Raw genomic sequence first — 23,319 nt, forward strand, 5'->3', positions numbered from 1 at the left:
ACTGACTAGGTTGCTTTCCCTCCCCTGCCATCATTGCCTAAGCTCTTCAAACAAAGTATTTGCATTAGTATGTTTCCTGAACATACCAGGTATGGTAGGTGTAGAGGGAGAGGGGCAGGTTCAATAATAACAGTAAGATAGCCGGCTCTCAGTAGGGGCATATTCACTGCCACTTCAGTTGGGCCATAAGGCACAGAGATTTTCCTGACAGTGTTGTAGTATCAGTGACATCTGGCACATCCACCTGAACCTTTGCTGCTTGTGGATTTGGAGAAGGAACTTTGGACTTATCTACCTCATGACTACTGTCTCCTGGACCTGTACTCATAGCTGGCATAGGAGCTTGTCGATTCCTCTCTCACGATATCGGAGTAAGAGCTTCTTTGAGTTGGATGCGGAAGGTGGAATAATGAGGAGAGACTTGTGCTGGTGGTCATTAACCCACAATCTGAACACCTAATTCAGTCAAGTATGTCTGCTATTAAGGATTGGTCAATATCATGATTAAGGTCTCCACAAAGCTAATATGCTGGTTCTCCTCCACAGTAGGTCCCACAGTCAAGATCATATTATTGTCTTGACCGAACTAGTACGTGGTAAGCTCAGCCTGTTCCAACGCCAATATCTGTTTAGCTAGGCCTCGGGTATTACTGATCTGCCATATAAACATCTCTTGTTGTATATGCATCTACTTTCTTTCTGCCATCACTATCTCTATCCTCAACTTTGTCTGAGCTTGCTTGTTCCATTAGTCAATGAGTTTTGGAGCTTCCATTAGGGGTTTTACAACTTTCGGAAGGATATGGAGTTCCTTAACTTTCTAAGTGAAATCTGCAAGACTCAAACCTTGCCCTTGCCTTTCAGATGATACTGGAATGCCTAGCGTCTGCTGGGTAAATAATTCTAATAAGATCACAGGGTCTAGGACAACGATTTTCACATAATCATCAGGAAGGTCAATATTCGTAGCTTCCAGCACAAGGTCCATGGGTTCCCAACGAAGGCTGCAGGTATCAGCAAATGCTTTACCTTGTAAGTACCATTAGTAGGTATCTGCCCTAGTGGGGGGAAAGTGAAGATCTAGGTTCAACATAGTAATATCTACCTGATACTTGTAGTTCCAGACCAGCAACTCGTACTGAGATTATGTCAATTCAGGGAGGTTAATACCAACAATTCCCAAGAGTAGGGAGTGTGAAGAGAGGTCTTCAGTTAACGATATAGTGTTACAGGTACTCCATCAAGAAACATAGTGCTTGAGGTCACAACTGCATAGAGATCAATTCTTCTGCGAAGGGGAAGAAATATAATAAATTTGAAAGTCTCCACCGTCAAGGTTGAAGAAACGAAACAGAATAACCTAACATAGTTTAGCTACAGGTTTACTCAATTAAGTCATGATCTCAAGAGGTATTTAATTGTCAGAGTAGAAGTGAAGTCACATATACCTAAGTAGATTTCATATATGCTACCAGTTACTTTTCATCATTAGGCTGCATTCACGAGTACCCAACACCCTTGGACTGTCTAGCCAACCTCTACAGATCATACCAATGATCCTAGCTAGCAAACTAGACTACTCTATGGTTGGCTGGTATCGATCCAACAGAAGTGTTTTAGCCACTGCATCTAAAATGTAACTGCAAGAGTAAAAATTCTTCTTATTGTAGGCCTGTCAGTGGCAAGCTGACATGCTCAAGCCAATATAATAGCAGCTATAGAACTCTCTACAGATATAGACTTAGTCTTTTACAAGTATCTGCAGCTCTTGAACAACTATCTTGTTCTACTCCATTCTGTATCATTCCAATAATGGCCATCTACCTCCCCCAATTTACTTCTTTTGAGGTAGACCAGGAGTTGGTGCTACCCACTATCAACCCTGGTATAAGTAGGTCTCATCATAACCTTAGACAGGTACCTCAGAGCCGTTAATGATTATCGAATACTATTATGCTTTCGGGGCAGATGGACTTCCTTTACCTCGCCAATAGGCCTCCAGTAACCTCAAATACTACTTCTAACTTCAAAGTGGCATTACTCCATTGGTTCTGGTCCACTTTGTACAAAGCTACCTGGAGACCATTCTCCATGTTCACTTCCACTCCCTCAAATATCCTCCAGACCGCTACCTGTCCGATGGATGGTGTGAGCATAAATGCTGTTACAAGAGGGTCCTGACATATAGACTTTTCCTAAGCTTACAACAACTCTCCAGGTTATAGCCCATAATACTAGGGACATATAACAGGGCTGGATAGGGATATTAGCCACTATACCCCCAAGTTGCAGCTAGTTCAGAGCGCTATCAGTTCTGTGGGAGTGATCCTTACATCCTGATATTCGAATATCCTATGTAGTTTCACATGACTTACAATTAAGGAACTTTCCCTAAAGTCCTGCATAACAAGTTTCTTTCAAGGTAGGGTAACTTGGCTCCATACTAGGGTAACTGATGGCCTGAGGCAGAGTAACCCTGGTGCAAAGGTAGAGTAACAGAAACCTGAGTTATTCTACAGAGTAGGGTAACTATACCCAGACTTACTGTCAAGCAATTCAGGGTAACTCTCAAATTGACTACTTTGGTTGCCCTATCCAGTAGGATAACTACCGCTCCTTACTAGTACTTATGAACTTTTTAGTATGGCATAGTATGTCGAACTGAGGGACCTAATCAACAGTACCTCTACTCACAAGACTCTCATTTACTACCATTCCTACAGCGGTGGTCTCTTAACACCTCTATGCACATAGGTTTAGCTAACTGTAATAGTACTTCATGGAGTCTCATTACAATCATTCATGCAAGCCGACTTCAGGCCCGATGATCGATATCCCCTTGCATTCTACTTTATCCCTTCACCTCGTACTCAGCATCGATTAATATGAGCCAGTCAAGTAGCCAAAGAGGCAGCTTTATAATTGTCAATGAGATGGACTTTTTGTGGTGGGAGCTGTTTAGGAGTAGAGGCACGTTGGATTGGGGTCATGTAAAAATAAACAATAACAGAATTAACTTTTGGAATTGTAACATGATGCGATAGCCATTTGCATAAAGAAATACTTTAGTCTGCATCTGGTGTGTCAACAACCGAAAGCAGCATTATTATAAGGACATTAAGCTATAGATACTATCAAAATTCATTTCTTGTATCTTTAAAGACAACCTCCCCAAGTCAGGACAAGAGATACCAGGCTCTGAGTAACAAAACAAGATAAGAGCCAAACTAGGACACATCATGCAAATCTACCGGTAGGGAGAGTAGTAGGTAGGAGGAATCATGATGAAGGAGGTAGATACCATGGGATGCCAGCCTGACTGGGTAAGAGTTATTGTATCCAAAATAAACCAGACAATAAGTTGCATCACTGAAATATCAAGAAGAAAGCCACAGGAAATTAGGACGAGGTGGGCAGAGATAAATGGTATCATGGGGACAGGGCCTGGAATCAGACATCGTCAAAAGACAGTAGTGAAGGATACAACTTCAGCAGGTCGTGAGGCTGTAGGTTCAAAGGTGGTCAGAACACACGCAATATAGGAGGTGGGTGTCGGGACGGCAAGAAGACGGAGGGATACACAGAACATAATTCAGGACCCAGTATGTATGTAATGTCATATCCTGGTTAACAGTTAGCCTTTTTAGCATTTCGTGCATTAGACAGACAGGATGTACAGGACACAGGTAATAATTTTTGCTAATGCTCTACCTCCTATTACTTATCAACTAAACTATCTTGAAAAAAAAAAAATTTCTAATGAGTAGCTATTGTGCAATACTTTAAAAAAACACCTTAATAATCAACCACTCAACAACAACCATGCCTCTAAAATATACTAGCCATTTCACAAAATTTGAGAAGGAGGAAATTATAACTTAAAAGAAAAATTTTTTTTTTGTTGTATTTACAGAAATTGAAATGATCCTGAGGTTGTTACAAGAGTATTATCCTAAGTTTCTAGAATAAATATTAAAACTAAAGTTATGAGATAAACCTCCTGATGACTGGATGATCAAAGATTATCAGTATCAGAACCTATCGCCACCTAGTCAGAAAGTCTAAAAATTCACACCATAGTTACTCATTTTTATTACCCCGATGAGGTTACCCTACTGGCCTCAGTGAAGACTATAAGTAAATTTAGTTTTAGTTAATAGCAAACAGAGAGCTAGGGAGTGGGCATTTCTGGAAAATAAACATGCTATTAAGAGGTTAGTTTGAGCTAAAAGGTATAAGAAGTGGACAAAAGAAGAATATAGGTATATCATTTTTATTAATAAATGCATGTTTGAAAAGTCTGAGGATTATAAGACTAATTGGGTATAAAAAATTTTCAGATGAAAATTTTTATAAGGACTGTAAGCAGGTGTTATAAAGGAACAGGGAATGAAGCTAATGGTGTAGGCCTGTATTTGAACAAAAATAAAAGTCCTCTAATTCCTACTTTTGAAAACAATATAAATAGATTGGTATATATATAACAAAAAGTTTTGTCCTAAGTTAGCACTTTGTGTTTTGCGTCTGAGTGGAGCTGTATACCTTATTGCCTGCTTCAACCAACAATGCAAATGATATAGATCTACCTGTATTTTCTTAATATTTCTCTTCACTAGGGATTATTGTTTCCTATTATTATTCAGGTTCATTCTCCTTAGGACCACTTTTATTTCCTACAGAATTTTTTCACTAACCTGCCCCTCCCTCCCTTGACTATGGAACGCATTTTATTTACCTTAATCCCATTTGTGTATACAATAATTTCTGCCTTCAACAAAACAGATTCCAACAAGCGAAACAACAGTCAATAAAACATAGTCGCTAACTTGAATATCAGGAGAAAGCACGAATCATTAATTATGAAATCGATCAAATTGTTTTCATCTTTTACTTCGTGGTGAAGGACTAATTTCTCAATGTTATAACTTACAGGTTTTTTCCCTATATCGCCCGAGGCCGAGGTGTATAATCTTGATTTACTTTCAATATCGATATGATTAATGATTAATTTCGCTAGCGTTGATAATATTTATTTTGTTTTGTTTAAAGCCGTGTCATGCTTCTTAAATCACAATGAGTTTTTAGGCAAAGCTTGCCGTGCTTGCGGTAGGTTTGCAGTTGGCTGCCTTGTGCCGTACTCGGAGTTCAACTGATTGATGGTCCCAACAAAAACATACTAGTAATAAGCACAAGAATGCTGGACCGCCTGCGAAGAGCGGGATATCACCCAACCGACTTCCTCCATTCCTCCCTCGAGTGCCAAATCCCACTACTCCCCTCTAGAAGATGAATACTCCTTAAACAACTGCCTCATCTCCTTCAGAAAGCATGTCAGATCCCGAGTCTCGTTCAACCGATCAACCCACTTCCCCACCAACGCAGAATCAAGCTTTGGTCGGCATTGTATGACTACCCACGTTAGCCATTTATAACAACTTTCTCGACAAAGTAAATGAATGTACCTTCATAATCTCTTGTAACCATATTAATAATGAAAGAAAACTCCTTTGACCAATCTGAATCAACAATGTGGGTGTACACAATCCTAAGATGGTCTGTTACGCCCGCGCCCTCGATGCGCATTCCAAGATGGTCCTCCCAGAAGGCGAGTTCAGGGGCGTTGCGCGAAGATTGGAAGGAGAGTGCTTTGCGCTCCTCAGCTCGAACTGTCGAGCGTTAGAATCGTGACAAGCAGGAGGGGGTAGTCGGGATGGAATCACTCTCTCGCTTTTTTCGGATGGCTTCCTGTGTAGCTTCAATCTGCGCGACTAAGTGAGCCTTGTGCTCCAGCCTGGACTGCTTCTTGCGGTCCATTTCTGCGATCGTGTGTTCTGCTTCGGTGGCTTCCAGTTGCTCCTTTGCCACATCTGGAAAACAAATGAGTACGGTGTATCGCATGGGACTGGTGGTTGAAACTTACTCTCTGAGACATCCTTCTCCTTCTGCTTGTAATGCTCAATCTCCTTCTTTAGTATCCTCTGAGTATCTACCCTTCTGTTAGAACGGTATCCACATGTTTACTAGCGCCAACATCACCTTTATCCTCAACAATCGTCTTCGCAAACTCATTCTTCTCCTCGAGAATCCTCCGGCGCCCCTTCTCGATAAAGTCGTCGAATCGCACGGTGAACCTTGCCATCCGGTCTTTGAGCTCTTCGAAACCAAAGTTTATTTGGGGGAGCGTCGCAGCCATGCTATGGTTAGTTGCTTGTGGGGAGGACAATGCGTGTGTTTGCGATGAGGGGGGGGCTGATGAGGATGCGAGGTTGAATGACATGTAAATATTTAGTATCTGGGTGCTTGTGTGTGAATGTATGACATGATAATATTATGTGGTCAACAAAGAGGGGAGATGAGTCGAACGAGCGGGTGAATGGGCAAGTGATTAGTTGTGGAGAGAGGATGTAGGTTTGTCGGGAACAGTCTCACGTATGATAGTATCATACTGTTGGATTATCAGCCCAAATCAGCCCTCGGTCCACAATAGGATTGGTTTGACGGGTTAACAGAGTTGCGAGTAATTGTTAACGAAACCCAACATGCTCACTGGGCCGATCTTATACTATGTCAGGAAGAAGCTAATCCTTTTTACAATCGTTTGACTAAGAATCTAAGAATATTATAAGTACTCGAGTACTAGTACAAGTACTAGTATCATACCCGACAATGTTTTACCAGAGTGAATTTAGGATACCCCGAAAAATAACCCTTCTGCCGGAGATGGAGAATTTCGTAGCGTAAGGCCCCCGGTGGGTGTCCGACAAGGTCACGTCGTCAGGGCAACCGAAATCAGCCATTCCATTTTAGGATCGAGACACCTTTCAGGAAACAAGACCTCTCTACCCGAGTTAGACTAACCGGCAAACCCTTCTACAGCTACTACGCCACTACACCGCACCCATTATCCATTTGTCGGGCGAGATATCTGATCTGCGCTTACATACCTACACACCATGAGCGGGTTCCAAGATGTGCGCGATGTGATGGAGCTGTCTGGACCTACAGACGCCACAGCACGAGTTCCTATTGCGAAGAAGCAAAAGACAGTGGAGCGACGGCCAGGTGTGCCCTCGCAATACCTTTCAAACGCCATGACTGGATACTGATATCCCCACCCATAGATGGGATTACTAGAGAGCTATTTGCGCTCCTCGGCGAAAACCCACCACCGGTAGCGATTGTCGAGAGCAAGTTTAAAGAAAAACCACGATGGATGGGAAAAGTCAATCCTTGGTACAAACTCTCCTCCTCCCCCATTACACATCATTCCCCCATAGTACCAGACAGGAGCTAACACCAAAGCCCAACCAGGGTGTGGAAACCCTTCGAAAACCCCGCCAGATCTGACGGCTTGGTCCTTCGCCACTGGGAACGAAAGTCCGAACCCTCACAAGACCTCGAGTACCAATTTGGTAAATTTAACGTCAAGGTCGACGTGCCTGCGTACACGGACGGCGAGTATGAAGTTCTCAAAGACCCAGATTGGACACGGGAGGAGACGGACTACCTTTTTAATCTTTGTCGGGAATATGACTTGCGCTTCGTTATCATCTGGGACCGGTACGAGTTCCCCGCAGGGAAGTCCCGTAGCGTGGAGGACATTAAAGCGCGTTATTACTCTATCTGTCGGAACCTAATGGAACTTCGAACCCCGCTGAATCAGATGACACCGGAGGAGACTCAGATTTTCAATCTGCTGAATTTTGATAAAGAGCGAGAGACTGCAAGGAAGAATATGGCGGAAGTGCTGTTCGCGCGAACCCCAGAGCAGGTGAAGGAGGAGGAGATGTTACTTGTCGAGTTGGGAAGGATAACAAAGAACCAGGCGAAGAATCTGGAAGAGCGCAAAGAGCTATTCAACAGGTTGGAAGTTCCAACATCCCAGGGCTCTATCGCAGCATACACAGGAAGTCAGGGACTCGCCCACCTTCGAGAAATGATGGTAAACAGCAACGACAAGAACAAAAAGCGGAAGTCAATAGCCTTGGGCAGCAACAATTCCAACAACACCGACGGCCCGCAACAAAGCTTCGCTGTAGCAACCTCGGCCGAAAGGCTGGGCCCAGGTGGGGGCGGGGGCGGCCCCTCGCAAAAAGACACCCCGCAGCCCAAAAAGCAAGTGCGCAAACTCACCCCAGAGGAGGAATTAGAGTTCGGCGTCACATACCACGACAAACTCACCTCGGGCGTCAAGTTCCGCTCCGCCATGGTCACGGCCACGGTCAAAGGCGGGACAGCGCAGAAGGTGCAGGCGGCGCTGGCTCAATTGGACATTTCACCAAGATTGGCAATGCCCACAACCCGCACCGTGCAGAAGTTCGAGCAGTTACAAACTAGTGTTGGTGTCCTGCTTGATGCCCGGAAGGCGAACGATAAGATCGATAATGAGCAAAGGGTTTTGAAGGCGCAGATCGAGGCTGCAAAAGAGGATACTTGATGGGGGGCTAGTTTTTTTCTTACATTTATTCCGATAATATGGCGAAATTGTAAGGCATGTTTGGAAGCTTGGACTTGTACGATAAATCGTTCCCCCTTCTCCCACTCAACTCATGTCATTGACTGCCTACCTGCTTCTTTGGGTTTCCTCTAAGATCGAGACAGTTGTGTACGTCCGTGTGGGACGTAAGATAATCAAGAACCACCCCCCAATTCCAGTCTGCAATTCAATCGCATTGAAATAAAAAAAAAATCGTATTCATACAGAAAGATGTGAAATGATAATAATGAAATGACATCCCCATTTTCTTTCGCTGGTACGAGTACGATACCATAGTCTCTTCCACAATAAGAGGCTGGGAGACCGGCAAAGTTAAACTCGAACAATATGGGGAAGCCAAGGCCACCGACGGAGCTTAAAAGGAACAGATATGGTTTTTGATGGTTGACGGAAAAAGGGCAAAAACGCGGGGAAGAGACAAACTTGGGAAATGTGGAAAGAGGGGACCGAAAAAAGCAAAGGAAAAAAAAAGAAAACGAAAAGACACGAAAAGGAGTTCCATGGTGGGCAGAGCTGGGACAAGCGGGGAGGATGACCTCCTCATCTCATCTGATCTACCGGTACTCTACATCGAATCAGAGACACAACAAGCGAGAACCTACCTAACTACTCGCGCCCCCCTTCCCCCGCTCTCTATCCCCGCCTCTTTTCTCCCCGGTTCCCATCATCCAGACTTCACTGTTAACCCGAAGACCAAACCCATACTCAGGTATGACAGAAAGACAAATGAGCAAACAAGAAATTCCCAACAGCAGCCAATCCCCACAGATGAGGATCGAATATTTATAGACAGAAGAGGAAGAAGTGGAGAGCAGTAAAGAGAATTAAGCTACCCCCTCACCCGCAGCCCCAGCATCCGGCAACGTAACGTCACCCGCAGCATCCTTCTTCCCACCACCCTCAGCATCCTTCTTCGTACCATCAAGGCCGACAACTTCCTTAGCAACCTGAAGCGACACGTGTGCGGAGGCCTTCGTCTTACGCAGAATTTTGCCCGGGTGCGTGGCGGCGGCGGCGTCGCCCGAGGTCTTCTCAATAATGATGACACTGCGGACGGTTCCCTTGGGCGACTTCTTGATGCCAAGCTTTTCGTGGAGCTCGTAGGTCGGGTCACAGAGGAGTGTGTATGTCAAGTTCTGCTTATTGCGAAACTTCTCATTCGCGACAGGCTGGTCACCCGAGAGGCCGTAGACGGAGTAACCGGCATCCGTGAAGGCGGTGTAGTTATCCCTGAAGAGACAGGCTTGCGTAGTGCACTCTGGGGTGGACGCTATGGGGGGGGGAATTATTAGCTTTGGCTTTCTCACCTTGATTCATGGGGTGGTGATGATGGGGGGGGGTATTGGGGCATCGTGTCTTGGGATTTTTCCTCATATATCCGAGCACGGACTAGGCGGCGTGGTTGGAGGTGGGGCCTAGGGCGGGGAGGGTTTCTTAATGTACGTATATAATGTTATTATAATAATACCTTTAGGATAAGCAAAGATCACGATCCCCTTTGAAGCTTGCGCGAGAATAGCTGTCAACGTGGTTTTCCCACCATCATGGGTCTGAACCTCTGGTAACGTGTTTGGCAATAAATCGCCATCCCCGAGTGCGGCTGCCGCTTCCTCAGCTGCATCGGCTCTCTTGGCCTTTGCCTTTCCACTCTTCGCCTTAGCGGCAGATTTGGTACCGGCAGTAGTAGTAACAATGGTAGTAGTTACTGTCGGTGCAGCAGAAGAGGATTCTGCCGCCGGAATTGGCGCGGCCTTTACTTCAGCAGCCGCCGCAGACGCGGATGCCTCTCCCTCTGGTTTCTTCTTGCTGGCGTCCTCCTTCTTGCTGTCCTTATCCTTACTTACGGCATTCTTGACAACAGTGGGGGCCTTGTCGACCACCGTTCTTGCCTTTTTCGCGGAAGGCTTCTTAGGCTCCGTGGATGCGCGTTTCTTGGGGGCTGGCCCGGGTGCAGGGGGTGGAGGGGCCGCTTCCTTCTTTGCGATATTCCGTCCGCTTCGACGTAGAACTGGTTCGCTCATTTTGTGGGGATGGGGTGGATATCTGTGTTTTTTGCGCGTTTAAAAGAAAGGCAAAGTTGTTTTTTAAGGAAAAGATTGGCAATGCGTGAGTTTTGGAGGCACGCAGAGGCACGTAGTTTATTTTCGCAAGTGCTTTTGGAGTGGAATTGGTGGATGGGGGAGAATTGTGGGGTGGTGTTTATCGCGTTGGTGGGCAAGTACCACGCGGTGGTGCTGGTGGTTGGTTGTCTTATGGGGAAGTAGAGGAGTTGAGTGACAGAATGCAAGGGGGCAGAGGAAAGGGAAGGGAGAGGGAGAGGGGAAAGTAGTTCTAACAGGATTAGGTCCTCAGAGGTATTTATGTCGAGTGGTGGGGAGGGGGTGAGAGAGCAGTGTGGTACTGGAGGGTGAGGCAATACCTTACGAGTACGGTATGTGTTTATGAGAGGCGGAGGTTGGAGGGCGGGCAGAAAGGATCAGATAAACTTTGCTCTCGTGCCTTCTGCCCCCCCAAATTTCATTTATTTAATTTTCTTTCATTCAATCTCTTTCCTACCATTTGACCAATGGGGAATTAATAGAAATAGACAACAGATATATGGGGTTTCTCCCTCTCCTGGGAGGGGAAATAATTGGGAAAGTCTAGCTATACTTGAAGCATACAAATAAATATAGCACCTATAAAATGAGAGGATGGAAAGGGGAAAGAAAGAAAAATAAACAGCTAGGGAAATAAAAAATAATAAGGTAGGCCTGCAGCGCTCTGAATCACTATTGTCCGGGGATAAAATTAACTAGCTCTCAACGGCAATGGCAATGGCAACGCTCCGCTCCCCTCCTCATCACCCCGCTCCCTCAACACTTCCTAAAGAAATTGCTCTACACTAACCAAAACCAAACCAATTTACTTAAATTTTTTTTTTCAATAAACTATGCCTCCTATTCTTCGCAGTCATGCCAAACAGCCTATTCCCTCCAAGCACCTTTCTGAGTTTACAAGGGGACAAATTCTTGGGTTACGCGAGCCTCAGATGACAAATCACCAAATTTCCCACTACCTTGACATTCCTCTCAGTACTGTTAAAAGCACATTTGCAAAGAGAGATCAAGAGGGCAAGGAGAATGATGGTAGAGGAAGACATCCTAAAACTACCAAGTTGCAGGATGATGCTATGGTAGAGGAAGCTCTCAAAAATCGCCATACCAGCTACTCTGAGATTGCTGAAAGAGTGGCTCCCAATGTTTCTGCTAAGACTGTGAAGAGAAGACTTGCACAAAAGCTTCTTAAAAAGTGGATGGCACAAGAGAGGGTTCATTTGGATGAGGATCTAGCTCAAAAGAGATTGGAATGGGCATTAGCCCATCTGAATTGGACAAGACAGATGTGGAGAAGGAAGACAATATAGGGGGATGAGGTAGCTGTGGAGAGGGGAGGAGGAAAGAGAAGAAAATGGGTATTTAGATAGCCAAAAGAAAAGTGGGATAAGGATTGTGTTGAACCTACTGCTAGGAAAGGAGAGAGAAAGATTAGTCAGATGATGACTGGTTGTTTCTATGGTCAAACTCATGGTCTTTTTTTACCTGTTTTTCCTGATCCTACTTCTGCTGGAGTTGGAGTGACTGGAAAGTCAATTATTGATGTTTATGATCAATATGACTTTCCAGGGATATGGGAGGATATCAAGGAGCATGTTGGAGATGAAGAGGTATTTTTGATCATTGATAATGCTAAGACTCACTTGCCTTTCAGGAGAGAAGCAAAAGCAAAAGTTTTATTGGTCTATCTAAAAAGGCATCTCAGTCCAGCCGACGAAACCGTGAAATCTATGAATCTTCGCAAGTGCGCCCTTAGGAGCATCAACACCGTCATCCTCATCATAACCCTGATGGTAGATGTTGCCATTGGCCTCGGTCTCAATCGCGGAGAACGGGGTCCTATCCATGGTACTGAGTGAAGGAGAATAGAATCCTACCCACAAGACGGGCGCCTCCTGATACATGGGCTTCGCAGGGTTCTGCTCAAGGGTGGGGCATTGATCGAACACGACGTAACGTCTAGGTCGGCACTTGAAACAGAACGACCTCTCCTTGACGGACATGCCGGGCGCACACCGCAAGAGCTTGTGAACAGTTTCGTACAGTATCCGGCGATAGTGACGTTTGTTCTTGGCCCAGAATCCGATCCATTCCCCGTTGCGTTCCTGTTGGTCGTACAATAGGGGACCATCAACCTGCTTCAGGGCGTTGACGGTACTGGCGTAACCGCTGGGCGCGACCCCCACCAGATTGGGAGCGGGGGGTGGAGTATTGTTAGGTGGTGTCAGGAGACGATGGAACAGCGTCCAGTTGGGAGCGGCTAACGACTGCTGGGAGAAACAGATAACGCGCATGTAGATCAGGCGACGCCAAGTGAGACGGAAATTGATGGAAAGTTTCTGAACCTTGATGATAGGATGATAACGTAGATGCTTGCGCTCCTCGAATTCAGACGTCATAGCGTCCGCCCGGGCCCCGGCATTGCCTAAGCGATGATGTCCCAGTCGGATGACTTGCCATGTTGGGAGAAAGAAAGTGCGATTGTCGCCCACAGTAGGGGCTGTGACGATATAGTGACTCTGATCCTCCGGGGACGGTAGGGGACCTCTCAGGATGGTGCTATGCCAATTGACATGCTTGCGATGCGCTACGGCAGTGCGCACCTTACGGCGGAAGCGCCTTGTGGGCATCTTTCTCTAATAGCAAAGATCCTACCGACGACGAAAAGGGTAATGACGATGACGAACACCGTAAAAACGACATCGATAATACCTCATACCCTCCTCCGATTTGGAATCCGATGGGATGTCCTCGAGCGTATGATAGACCTCCGGATGATGTTGACCTAAGTATGACTCAGTGACAGATGGGGCCGATTCACTCTGTGACGTTTAATATGACTCATCGTCTTGTTGACTCATAGGCGCATGTGTGTGTATGTGTGCGTGAAAGAAAAAAAAGAACAGGGAAGAGTGGGAGTCGTGAATATTTATGATGCAAATGCGCACACAGACCCCTGTCACAACAAACAATAACCAAAAGAGGAAACCTTGGAGTAGAGTCCCACCACTCCCACTCCGACTATAATATTAAATAGTTGGAATGGGAGCACGTGACACCCATTGGGAGCCGTACGTACCTCACTTAGGATATAATGGGACACATTTCCGCCCGTGTGAAGGATTCGTTCCAACAATGAAACCACCACCGCCATGACTCCCATCGATAAAACACAAAACCTCTCTCTCCATGCTTCCCCTATACTTCCTGAGACTCCTCCTCCTCCTGTTGCGAATAGTAGCGAATGTTCTGTATGCCCTACGACCGATCCCGACACACTGAGCGAGATGAGCGAACTACCTCTCCTCGAACGCAAACCATTGCCGATACTGACGCCGACCCAAAGGAGGAAACGGAAGGCAGAAGGGGAGGCCGTGAAAGTACTCCTCAACATGATGGACAAGACCCCGATGCCATCATCACCACCTCAACTCCAATCGAGTGGTCGCCCACCCCGCAACCCGAACCGAGTTCCCGGCTGGTGGCAACACCTGACCTCGGAACAATTGTCCGACCTGTTCCTCGCGGAAGAATCTGTACAAAATACCTGCTGGTCATGTACCCCCATTGTGACGATCTCCCGCCTGAACCGATTATCGACGCTTGCAGACAATGTGGTCTTCACCTCATACTTGGACAGGAATGTCACGCAGATGGAGGAATTCATTACCACGCTCTCGTCTGTCGAGTGGACGGAAAACGGTTCGAAACCACGAACATGCGATGTCTCGACGTGGAATTCGGGGGCCGTGTTTATCATACAAACCTCCAAACCGTTTACCGAACTCCTGAAAAAGCGTGGGATTATTGCCGGAAGGAAGGACGAGTGCTCGTACAGGATTTCGAAAGGGAAGATTGTAGGGGATCCGGTACAGGAAAATCTAAGGATAGAGATGCGTTGCTTGGATGTTTCGCTGCAGAAACTAAGGATCAAGTGAGTAAACCCCCTCACCAGCCCTCCGAACAGGTGGTCGATACAGAAAGACCTTGTATATTCCTCGTTGTCGTTCATTTGCATTAGAATCATAGGGGAGGATATACATGTCCCGGAGACCGAAGGCTGATGGGATGAAAAAAACAGTTTCTCGAGAATGTCCGTAGCATGGCTCCGAGACTTTATCTCGGTAGCTATAATAACGTTCGCATGGTAGCGGAGAAACATTATCCAAGCATAGAAAATGTATATAGATCTCCTTATCCTGTTGAGAGTTGGGATTTGCCTTCAGATTTGGTGGTTTGGTGTAATGGTTGGCTTTCATTGTATCGCGATGATTCATGTAGGGGTATCCTTGGTTTACGACCTTTGGCCTTGATCTTATACGGTCCTACAAGGACCGGTAAGACCGAATGGGCGCGGAGTTTAGGGTCTCATATTTTCTTTTCGGGTTTATTTAATCTTTCCTTGTATCACGAGACTTACAAGTATGTGGTTTTCGATGATGTGGAATTTACGCGTATGGATATATTTAAATGATGGTTCGGTTCACAGGCTGAGTTCACCAGTACGGACAAGTACTGTCGGAAAACTCACGTAGTTCACGGTCACCCGGTTATAGGTTGCTTTAACCATGACCCCCGCTTAGCAAACTGGGCCGATGCGGAATGGATGGATGGGAATTGCGTGTTCTTTAATGTAATTGATAAATTGTATTGCTCTTAAATATGTTACTCTCTAGGGGAATGTGACAGAGGAGGGGGCTTCGCCCCCTATCCCATCCGTAGCACTTCCTCCAGACGGTATTCACCACCATTGGACCCCACCACCAACCTAAAGAGAAGAAAATGGGTATTTAGATAGCCAAAAGAAAAGTGGAATAAGGATTGTGTTGAACCTACTGCTAGGAAAGGAGAGAGAAAGATTAGTCAGATGATGACTGGTTGTTTCTATGGTCAAACTCATGGTCTTTTTTTACCTGTTTTTCCTGATCCTACTTCTGCTGGAGGTGGAGTGACTGGAAAGTCAATTATTGATGTTTATGATCAATATAACTTTCCAGGGATGTGGGAGGATATCAAGGAGTATGTTGGAGAGGAAGAGGTATTTTTGATCATTGACAATGCTAAGACTCACTTGCCTTTCAGGAGATAGTTCAGGAGAAATGGAATTTCTCTGATGAAAATTCCTCCCTATTCACCAGACCTCAATCCAATTGAAAATGTTTGGTTTCTGGTGAAAGACAAGCTTCATAAGCACTATCCTGAGCTGTTTCTCCTGAAGGGCCCAGTCAATGAGATCAAAAAAATTATAGAGCAGGCTATCACTCATTGTTGGGAACTTTTAGACCCAAAGGTTTTTGCTACTTTGGCAGGATCAATAGTGGATAGGATGGAAGCAATTATTAAGGCTGATGGATGGTATACTAAATATTAATTTCTACTATGTATTTATATTTTTTAATTTTCTGTTGAGTTTTCATGATAGTAGGTTGGTGGGGGAGTGTGGTTTTCATTACTGAAGATTTTCCAGCCGTTGACAGCTAGCTAATTTTGTTCCCGGACAATATGATATTGTGAAGGGGCAACACAGCATCACCAGGTGGAGAGGCACGCAGAGGGCAAGGAAGGCCATTTGTGTGGACAGACCACGGCATCAAAGCGATGAGAGACAGAATGAGGAATCAAATAATGGGAGTCAGTGGATTAGTCCAAATAAGAGGAATCCGTGGGCAGGCGAGAGATAGAGCCAGTGTTTGGTGGAATGGAAAGGGTGTTTTGGGTGTGCAAGTGGAAAGAGCGACAGGCTGGGGAGGAAAAATACGGCGGGGCCTTGATAAACTAGATTTTTATTATTATAATTATTATAGCTAACTACAGAAAACTCCATGGCGTGCATCCCAAAGTATGGAATAGTAAGAACCCACTAATAAAAGTAACAAGGCAACCCCTCACTCTTCTATAGAACAACATAATTGTAAACCAAAAATGGATTCCGTAAGGTCCAGAATAAAAATTCAAGAAACCAGTTAAGGGTCATAGCTTCTAATCATTCATATGAGGCAGAATTGGAGGAACACAATGGTGAAAGCAAGTCATGAGAGCTATTGAATGCAATTCACATACCTTAGATTAGTATGGTTATAGCAGTAACTGCCAATATGAGAGGTAGTAGTCGAGGTAGAGGTATATTCCGTAGGAAAGTGTAGTAATACATACAACCTACTACAGGCCAGGTTAATACATGTGTTGTTAAGGAATACAAAGATAAAACAATTAGAATATTATAAGATGGTAAAGTCAAATTACAGGTAGAGTTCAGGACTATAAAAATGGAGGAGATCGATGCTAGAATACTACACATCTTGTAGCTTCCAGACACAGGATTTGTCAAGACCATAGAGCCTATCGTAAATACATTCTTCTCAACTGAGTCCCTAAGATACATTGTAGCTAGGAGTATAATTATCTTGCTTAAACCCACTGCTTACCATCGCTTCATATTCTCTACTCTCTAATAGTAATAGGAGAGTTTTTTAGGGTTGTCTGGTGGTTTCATGCAGTAAGGGTTTGTCCTTACAAAACTTGAGTACTATTAGCTTCTATTTTTTTCTATCAGGCTTAGTAGCAACACTAGTGAACACTTGTCCTCCTTCCTACATTTAAACTTATCAGGAAATTGTAATATTCCTAAGTCCTGGTTAATGTATAGCGATAGGCAATGATACCTTTTCTTGATATATATCTTCTCCGATATATATTTCTTCTTTCTCTTTGATAGTTCTTTGGCCCTTTAGCTTATATTACCAACCCTTGTTTAGATAACCTCTACTGTTAAGTCATACAGTGAGATAGCTCTTAGGCTTGGGAGGAATGCAATTGTAATAAAGAGTGTAAAGATGTTTTATTTGTAAAGTAATAGGTTACTAAATTACTTAGAACAAAGTGTGAAAAGCCTATTAACCTCAGCCATTTCAGCCTCCTTGTAAGGTGCTCTTAGAGCCAACCCTAATCCTGATAACTCATAACTGTAAGTCACATGAAAACTTTTTAACAAGTTATATGTACAAAACCCATGACATATAAATCAAGTCATGTGCAAAACATAACGAATCATAACATAAATAAGCCATATAACAGAAACGAGTCACATGCGCAAAACCCATGACTCAAGATCAAGTTATGTGCAAAATATAGCAGATTATATACTTAAGGCTTATGTGTCAGGCATACTTACAAGGAGCAAGTCCCATGCCTCATAATCAAGTCATGTGCAAAAAGTAACAAATCATAACACAAACATGTCATATGACTCAAGTAAGTCATATGCGTGAGACCCATGACTCATATAGTAGTTACATGTGAAATCCTGTCATATCGGTGACAGAAATGCTTTTAACAGCCACTTGGAGGTCTTGTATTGTAGTTTTGATCTACCTATATGTTACAAACAAGGCATGGTTTGTAAAGAACTTTATATATTACAATTGTTGTTTGTACACAGGACCTGTTTAGGAGTTAAGTGGGATATGGTTTTGATTAACAACTAATTCAAGTCCTAAAGTTTTATGATTGTTGTTTGTATGTATGACCTGGTTTGGGATCTAGTGGATTGTTTACATGACTTAGATTTTAAGTCATAATCGTTATGTTATATGAGGATCGTTGGTTAGATGGAAGTAAGCCTTGTAAGGCTTACTTAGATTTTGCACAAATGACCAGTTTAGGGGTCATGGGAGCTATGCACAGGACCTGGAAAGAGGTCATAAGGACAAAGGATTATATAGTCACATGGAGTGCAGCTGCAATCCATATCACAGTTGGATTTATAAGCAGTTAGTGGGAAGGTCTATATACAGTTATAGGTAAAGCCATTGAGATATATCTTTACATAACTATCTAAGTTATTTCCTTACATATATCTTTACAAATACTACTTTATATTTACACCTTATATATTACTATTACAGGAAACCTACAACAATTATAGTGAATGAGAGTAGCTATTGAAGTACTTAGGAAAATAAGAAAATTTCTTAAGCAATAGGAGACAATTATGAGATGGTCACTATATTGTAAAAGTAGGAAGTAATAACATGTATTACTTCTATTACAAGACAGATTACCTACTGAAGAAATATATCTTGGAAGTAATCAAAAACCGATCTTAACATTTGGGTACATTACTACACAACACCTAACAAGACAAAATGGACTTGGAATACAAACACCATGAGGCCCAGGCCCCAAACCCAGTGGTTCACTTGCTGGGAATCAATGCGGACAAGTTTTGAAACATGCTGGTAATCATTTGACAACAATTACTATTTCCTCTAGTACACAATCAGCACTAGCAGCACAAGTTACTCCCCAAGCACACTCAAGCAGTTTCAAGATTAATGAACCCAATGATGACCATGTAGAACCACAAAGGTTCTAGAGCTTCCTTGTATAAGTAAGGTTGTACTTTGATACAAAAGAATAGACAGATGATAATGACTTTAGGAGGATCCAATACAACAAAACCCTGTTAAGAGGAATGGCTCTGGCTTAGATCACGCCATATTTTGAAGTCATAATTGTACAAAACTATCTGGAGTGGGCCAAATTCAAAGATGTACTGAAAGACTAAGTCAAAGAAAAAGATAATAGAGAACAAGCCAGAAACTAGATTATAAAAAGGAAGCAAGAAGAAAAGACTGTTACAGACTTTATGAACAATATGAAGCTACTTGCAACTGATGCAGAATATGATGTATGTACTTTAAGAATACTTCTGTTTTGGCAATTACACTAAGAGCTGCAAGGTGAGAAGATAATGATAGAGAAGGTGTTCAATACAGCAGAAGAAGTAGTGAGATGTATTGTGAAATTGGAAATCAGGATGAAACAAATATCGGAGAAATGATATAAGAGGAAAGAAGGTACTCATATGACAAGGAACAATAATGAAACCTTTAAGATTCTCTCCACAATATAAGGAGGGGATGCAATTGACACTTGTATTAAAATTACTAACCAGTAACAGTTCCAACGACTACTGAACTAAGAATATCAGAGATGCACCAGATAGGTACCGTGTCTCTGATGGGGAAAGAAAGAATACATCGTACAGAATTACAAAGTAAAATAGTCTACCAATACAAGACCAGTACTAATAAAGATTTGAGATTTGGAAATAGAGAAGATGAACTTGAAAACAAACAAAGTATTAACAATAAATGTTCTTAGTAATGGATAGTCTGGGGGACAAAAGTGAAAAACTATTGGAATATCAAAACTATTGATGTGAATAGATAACACTGTAACATCCAACTACAAATTATAACATTTTATGATAAAAATACTATTATACAACAAAAAAGAATAATCTGGTATGATAAATGTAATGATTAACTCTAGGGGAAAATGAAGATTGCATAGATCCTAATTTTGCTATAAATTATCAGTTACTTATACCCAAGCTGATAACACACAAAATATTGATATGGTTGATAGAAACTTATCAGAGTCAGAACTCTTTACTGATATGACAGCAGTGTCAATGAATATAGGAGGCTACCGGGAGAAAGTAAGCTTCTGAGAAGATAACTAGTCAAATATGAGGCTATCTAAGGAATGATTTGGTTCAGGAACCACAATGCTAGAATAGATTAAAGTAAAGAAAAAATTACTTTTGATAGTAATAGATGTAAGGCAGTCTGTCTTGCAAAGTCTCAAGTGGTATATGTGATACAAGAAGAAGAAGCCATGAAGGAGAATCAGAGAACTCAGATTCTTGAAGTTATTACAACTAAAAAACAACCAGTCAGATTAGTAGCCAAAAAACTACTAGGTGATAAGAAAATACCTGTGTAAGGTTTGCAAAAAGCTTCAGGGCACAACCCATAGAGTGTGGAAGAAGTACAGGTTTCTGCAAGAGGACAGGTACTAATAACAATGGAAATAGCCATAGAGCTACCTCAGGATACAAATGCTCGCATTGCACCTCGGAGTAGATTAGCAAGGTACAATAGCCTTACAAGCAATGCAGAACTGATTGATGCAGACTATATAGGAGAAATAAATGTACTCTTGGCCAACCAATCGTATAGTAACTACAGAGACACTAAAGGAGAGCAGTTAGCTCAGATGAAAATTGAGAAAATTATCATGACATACCTGCAAGATGTACAGTTGTGTTCGGAAAGTAATGATACTGTGGCGAAGCAATGGCAAAAGACAACCACCACCACTTTCCATCCACTACCAATGCTCTACCATATTTCTGGAGAGAAAATGAAGATCAGAATAAAGAGATTTAAGTCCTATATAAGCATACAGATATGGGGGATAATAAAATTTCAAAGGCTTTGGGGGTCTCTAAGGCAACTGTTCAAAAGGTTGTAATTAGAGCTAAAGAACTAGGTGGAGATACCTACTATGCTTCCAAGCCTGCCTGCCCAACAAAGATTACCAATATCAGGGGAAGAGTGGTTGAGGCTATTATTGATGATGAGCCTCATTTAGCATTACGCAAAATCACCAAAAAATAAAATATTGGTCTTGGCAAGACCAGTATAGATAAAATCATATTGGATGCTGGTTTTAAGCTTGTAATTGCAAAGAAAAAGCCTTTTTAGAGGAAACAACAGAAGGAGAATAGAAAGGAGTTTGCAAGGAGAAGGGGGAATTGGAGGGGGGCATGGAATTGGGTGGTCTTTGTTGATGAAGCTACAATTATCTACGATCCAAATCCTACTAGGAGGAAGGCCAGGATAAGAGCTGGTAAAAAGTTGGAGGAAAAAAACTTAAAGCCTAGCTTTAAGTCAGGAAAAACTAGCATTGGGGTCTATGCTATTGTCATAAATGTGGCTTGGCGAGGAAAAGGTTTTCACATAATACATGGTTATGAGTCACAGGTAAGTTATTGTTTCACACATATGACTTATTCGAGTCATATGATTTGTTATGTGTGGGATTTGTGATGCTTTCGCACATGGCTCAAATATGAGTCATGGGACGTATGCCTGACGAGTATGCCTTGTGAGTGCACCTGGCAAGTATGTCTTGCGAGTGTGCCTTGTGGGTAGGCCTTGTGTATATGATTCATATTTTGCACTTGACCTTGTTATAAGATTATGGGTTTCACGCATATGACTCAGTTGAGTCATGTAACCTGTATGGGTACTCGGTTATTGTTTTTGTTTTAAGTATCGTTTGATACTTGGTTTTGTTTTATGTTTTGTTTTAAGTATCGTTTTGATACTTGGTTTGTTTTAAGTATCGTTTGATACTTGGTTTTGTTTTATGTTTTGTTTTAAGTATCGCTTTGATACTTGGTTTGTTTTAAGTATCGTTTGATACTTGTTTTTGTTTTATGTTTTGTTTTAAGTATCGCTTTGATACTTAAGGAGTTTTACCAAAGTGTATCGATTGATACCTTTGATTAGTTTTGTTCATGCTAGACATGAACAGATTTCTGTATTTAAAGACCGCCTGTTTCTATGATAGAAAAGGCAGACTTCGACAGACAGTATTTCAATATACTTGGTTGAATGGTTACTTCTTTGTTCCCCAGTACACCCTCGAATCCTGCTTTAGTTCTCAGCTCTCGCCTCCTCTCTGGAAGAGCAGGCCACCTGCCAACTATCGTATCTATTTCCGATAACGTGATTAGCACCTTGCGAACACGTTACAAGTCATATGACTTGTTTATTGTATTATGATTGGTTTATGAGTTTTTGCACATGACCTTACTATGAGGTCATGGGTTTTGAGGATGTGACCACTTTGGGTCACATGACTACGGGTGGGAAGAACACTATATAAGGAGGCCGCTGCATCCGAGGAGGATAGGTTGTTCACACTTTGTTCTAAGTATTTTTCCTTGTCCTTACTGTCGCTTCGCCCCAAGCGTTTCTTTCGCAACCAGGGTGGGCCTTGATGCCTTGGATTCTGCGGGAGAGATCTGAGTTCGCTCAGTAGTTGCTGGGGTCTTTGGTGTTGAGGTTTGACATGCGTTGCAAGGTGGATTACTTGTTTGCTTCACGTTTTGTTGCCTGATGGCTTCTCACGATGTTGTCACTTTGAGCTCTTCATCACCGTCGCTTACGAGCCCCTTTTGATAAAATGTCTTCGGCTTCCTGTCCATCATCTACTCGAAGGTTTCACGTTCGATTCGGTGGATTAAATATTGTGTTTGGTGGGATCACCCTTGTCATTCTTCGGGCCAGCTCATGTTTCTTTTTGGGTTTTAATGGAGTCCTTAGTTCTCACTATACAAAATGCCTTTGGTTTAGACTGATGACCTTCCCAAGTATCAACTCGTCATACTGCCTGCATCATTCCTCAGGTGGCAGGGCGGTGCCCACCCAGCCCCTCCTTGTTACGTTTTCATTTCTACAGTCAGAGTATTACGATGTTGTTTATTACAGTTCCCTTGGAGTTTTGTCCTTATGGCAAATACGGTGGTTCAGTCAGGTGTCTCTTCCTCGCTTTGGTGGGGATGGCTTTGACCCTGAAAAATCTTACCCTCTGGTGTGATTTTACAATGCTGCCTGGGGTCGTTTGGGACAATTGGCTACGGGAAACACATGTTGTCTGTGCATTTGGGTGGTTCGGCTGTGGTCTGTGGTTGGTGGCTTCACCCATTGCAAGTGGGGCCTACCTTCTGTTTGTCTGCTTCTGTTCATTCGCCCTCCCCCTTCTTGTGGCGTCAGTTGGGGATGCTTCTTGTCCGTCATTCGGTTCCTGCCTGTTGCCGGACCTGTGGGGCTGGGATTTGGCTGGCTCTGTTTACTCTTTCCCGAC

At 43.2% G+C, this 23,319-nt stretch overlaps 3 protein-coding genes; 1 reads left to right on the forward strand and 2 right to left on the reverse strand.

The window, feature by feature from the left end:
* Positions 1 to 5,226: 5,226 nt before the first annotated feature.
* On the reverse strand, positions 5,227 to 6,500 carry GSTUM_00003881001 (uncharacterized protein). XM_002835074.2 has 5 exons: positions 6,037 to 6,500; positions 5,921 to 5,986; positions 5,721 to 5,867; positions 5,463 to 5,666; positions 5,227 to 5,409 (listed from the first exon to the last, which is right to left on the reverse strand). Exons 1-5 carry the CDS (start codon positions 6,275 to 6,277, stop codon positions 5,270 to 5,272), a joined length of 798 nt encoding a protein of 265 aa, XP_002835120.1. The 5' UTR covers positions 6,278 to 6,500; the 3' UTR covers positions 5,227 to 5,269.
* Positions 6,501 to 6,907: 407 nt separating this feature from the next.
* GSTUM_00003882001 (uncharacterized protein) lies at positions 6,908 to 8,437 on the forward strand (the record flags this gene model as incomplete). XM_002835075.2 has 3 exons in its annotated part: positions 6,908 to 7,062; positions 7,122 to 7,233; positions 7,312 to 8,437. The coding sequence occupies exons 1-3, from the start codon at positions 6,954 to 6,956 to the stop codon at positions 8,435 to 8,437; spliced, it is 1,347 nt and encodes a 448-aa protein (XP_002835121.1). The 5' UTR covers positions 6,908 to 6,953.
* Positions 8,438 to 8,672: 235 nt separating this feature from the next.
* GSTUM_00003883001 (uncharacterized protein) lies at positions 8,673 to 10,883 on the reverse strand. XM_002835076.2 has 2 exons: positions 9,966 to 10,883; positions 8,673 to 9,767 (listed from the first exon to the last, which is right to left on the reverse strand). Exons 1-2 carry the CDS (start codon positions 10,516 to 10,518, stop codon positions 9,322 to 9,324), a joined length of 999 nt encoding a protein of 332 aa, XP_002835122.1. The 5' UTR covers positions 10,519 to 10,883; the 3' UTR covers positions 8,673 to 9,321.
* Positions 10,884 to 23,319: the final 12,436 nt, after the last annotated feature.

This window comes from Tuber melanosporum (genome assembly GCF_000151645.1).
Source record: "Tuber melanosporum whole genome shotgun sequence assembly, scaffold_1, strain Mel28".
NCBI lineage: Eukaryota > Fungi > Ascomycota > Pezizomycetes > Pezizales > Tuberaceae > Tuber > Tuber melanosporum.

What these genes read in the sequence shown, in the direction of transcription:
- GSTUM_00003883001 (XM_002835076.2), bottom strand. Translation starts at nt 10,518, where the DNA reads ATGAGCGAACCAGTTCTACGTCGAAGCGGACGGAATATCGCAAAGAAG. An exon ending in GATCTTTGCTTATCCTAAAG is followed by an intron (nt 9,768 to 9,965) that starts GTATTATTATAA and finishes CCCCCCCCATAG; the next exon opens with CGTCCACCCCAGAGTGCACT.
- GSTUM_00003881001 (XM_002835074.2), bottom strand. Translation starts at nt 6,277, where the DNA reads ATGTCATTCAACCTCGCATCCTCATCAGCCCCCCCCTCATCGCAAACA. An exon ending in GACGATTGTTGAGGATAAAG is followed by an intron (nt 5,987 to 6,036) that starts GTGATGTTGGCG and finishes ACAGAAGGGTAG; the next exon opens with ATACTCAGAGGATACTAAAG. An exon ending in GGAGAAGGATGTCTCAGAGA is followed by an intron (nt 5,868 to 5,920) that starts GTAAGTTTCAAC and finishes TTTGTTTTCCAG; the next exon opens with ATGTGGCAAAGGAGCAACTG.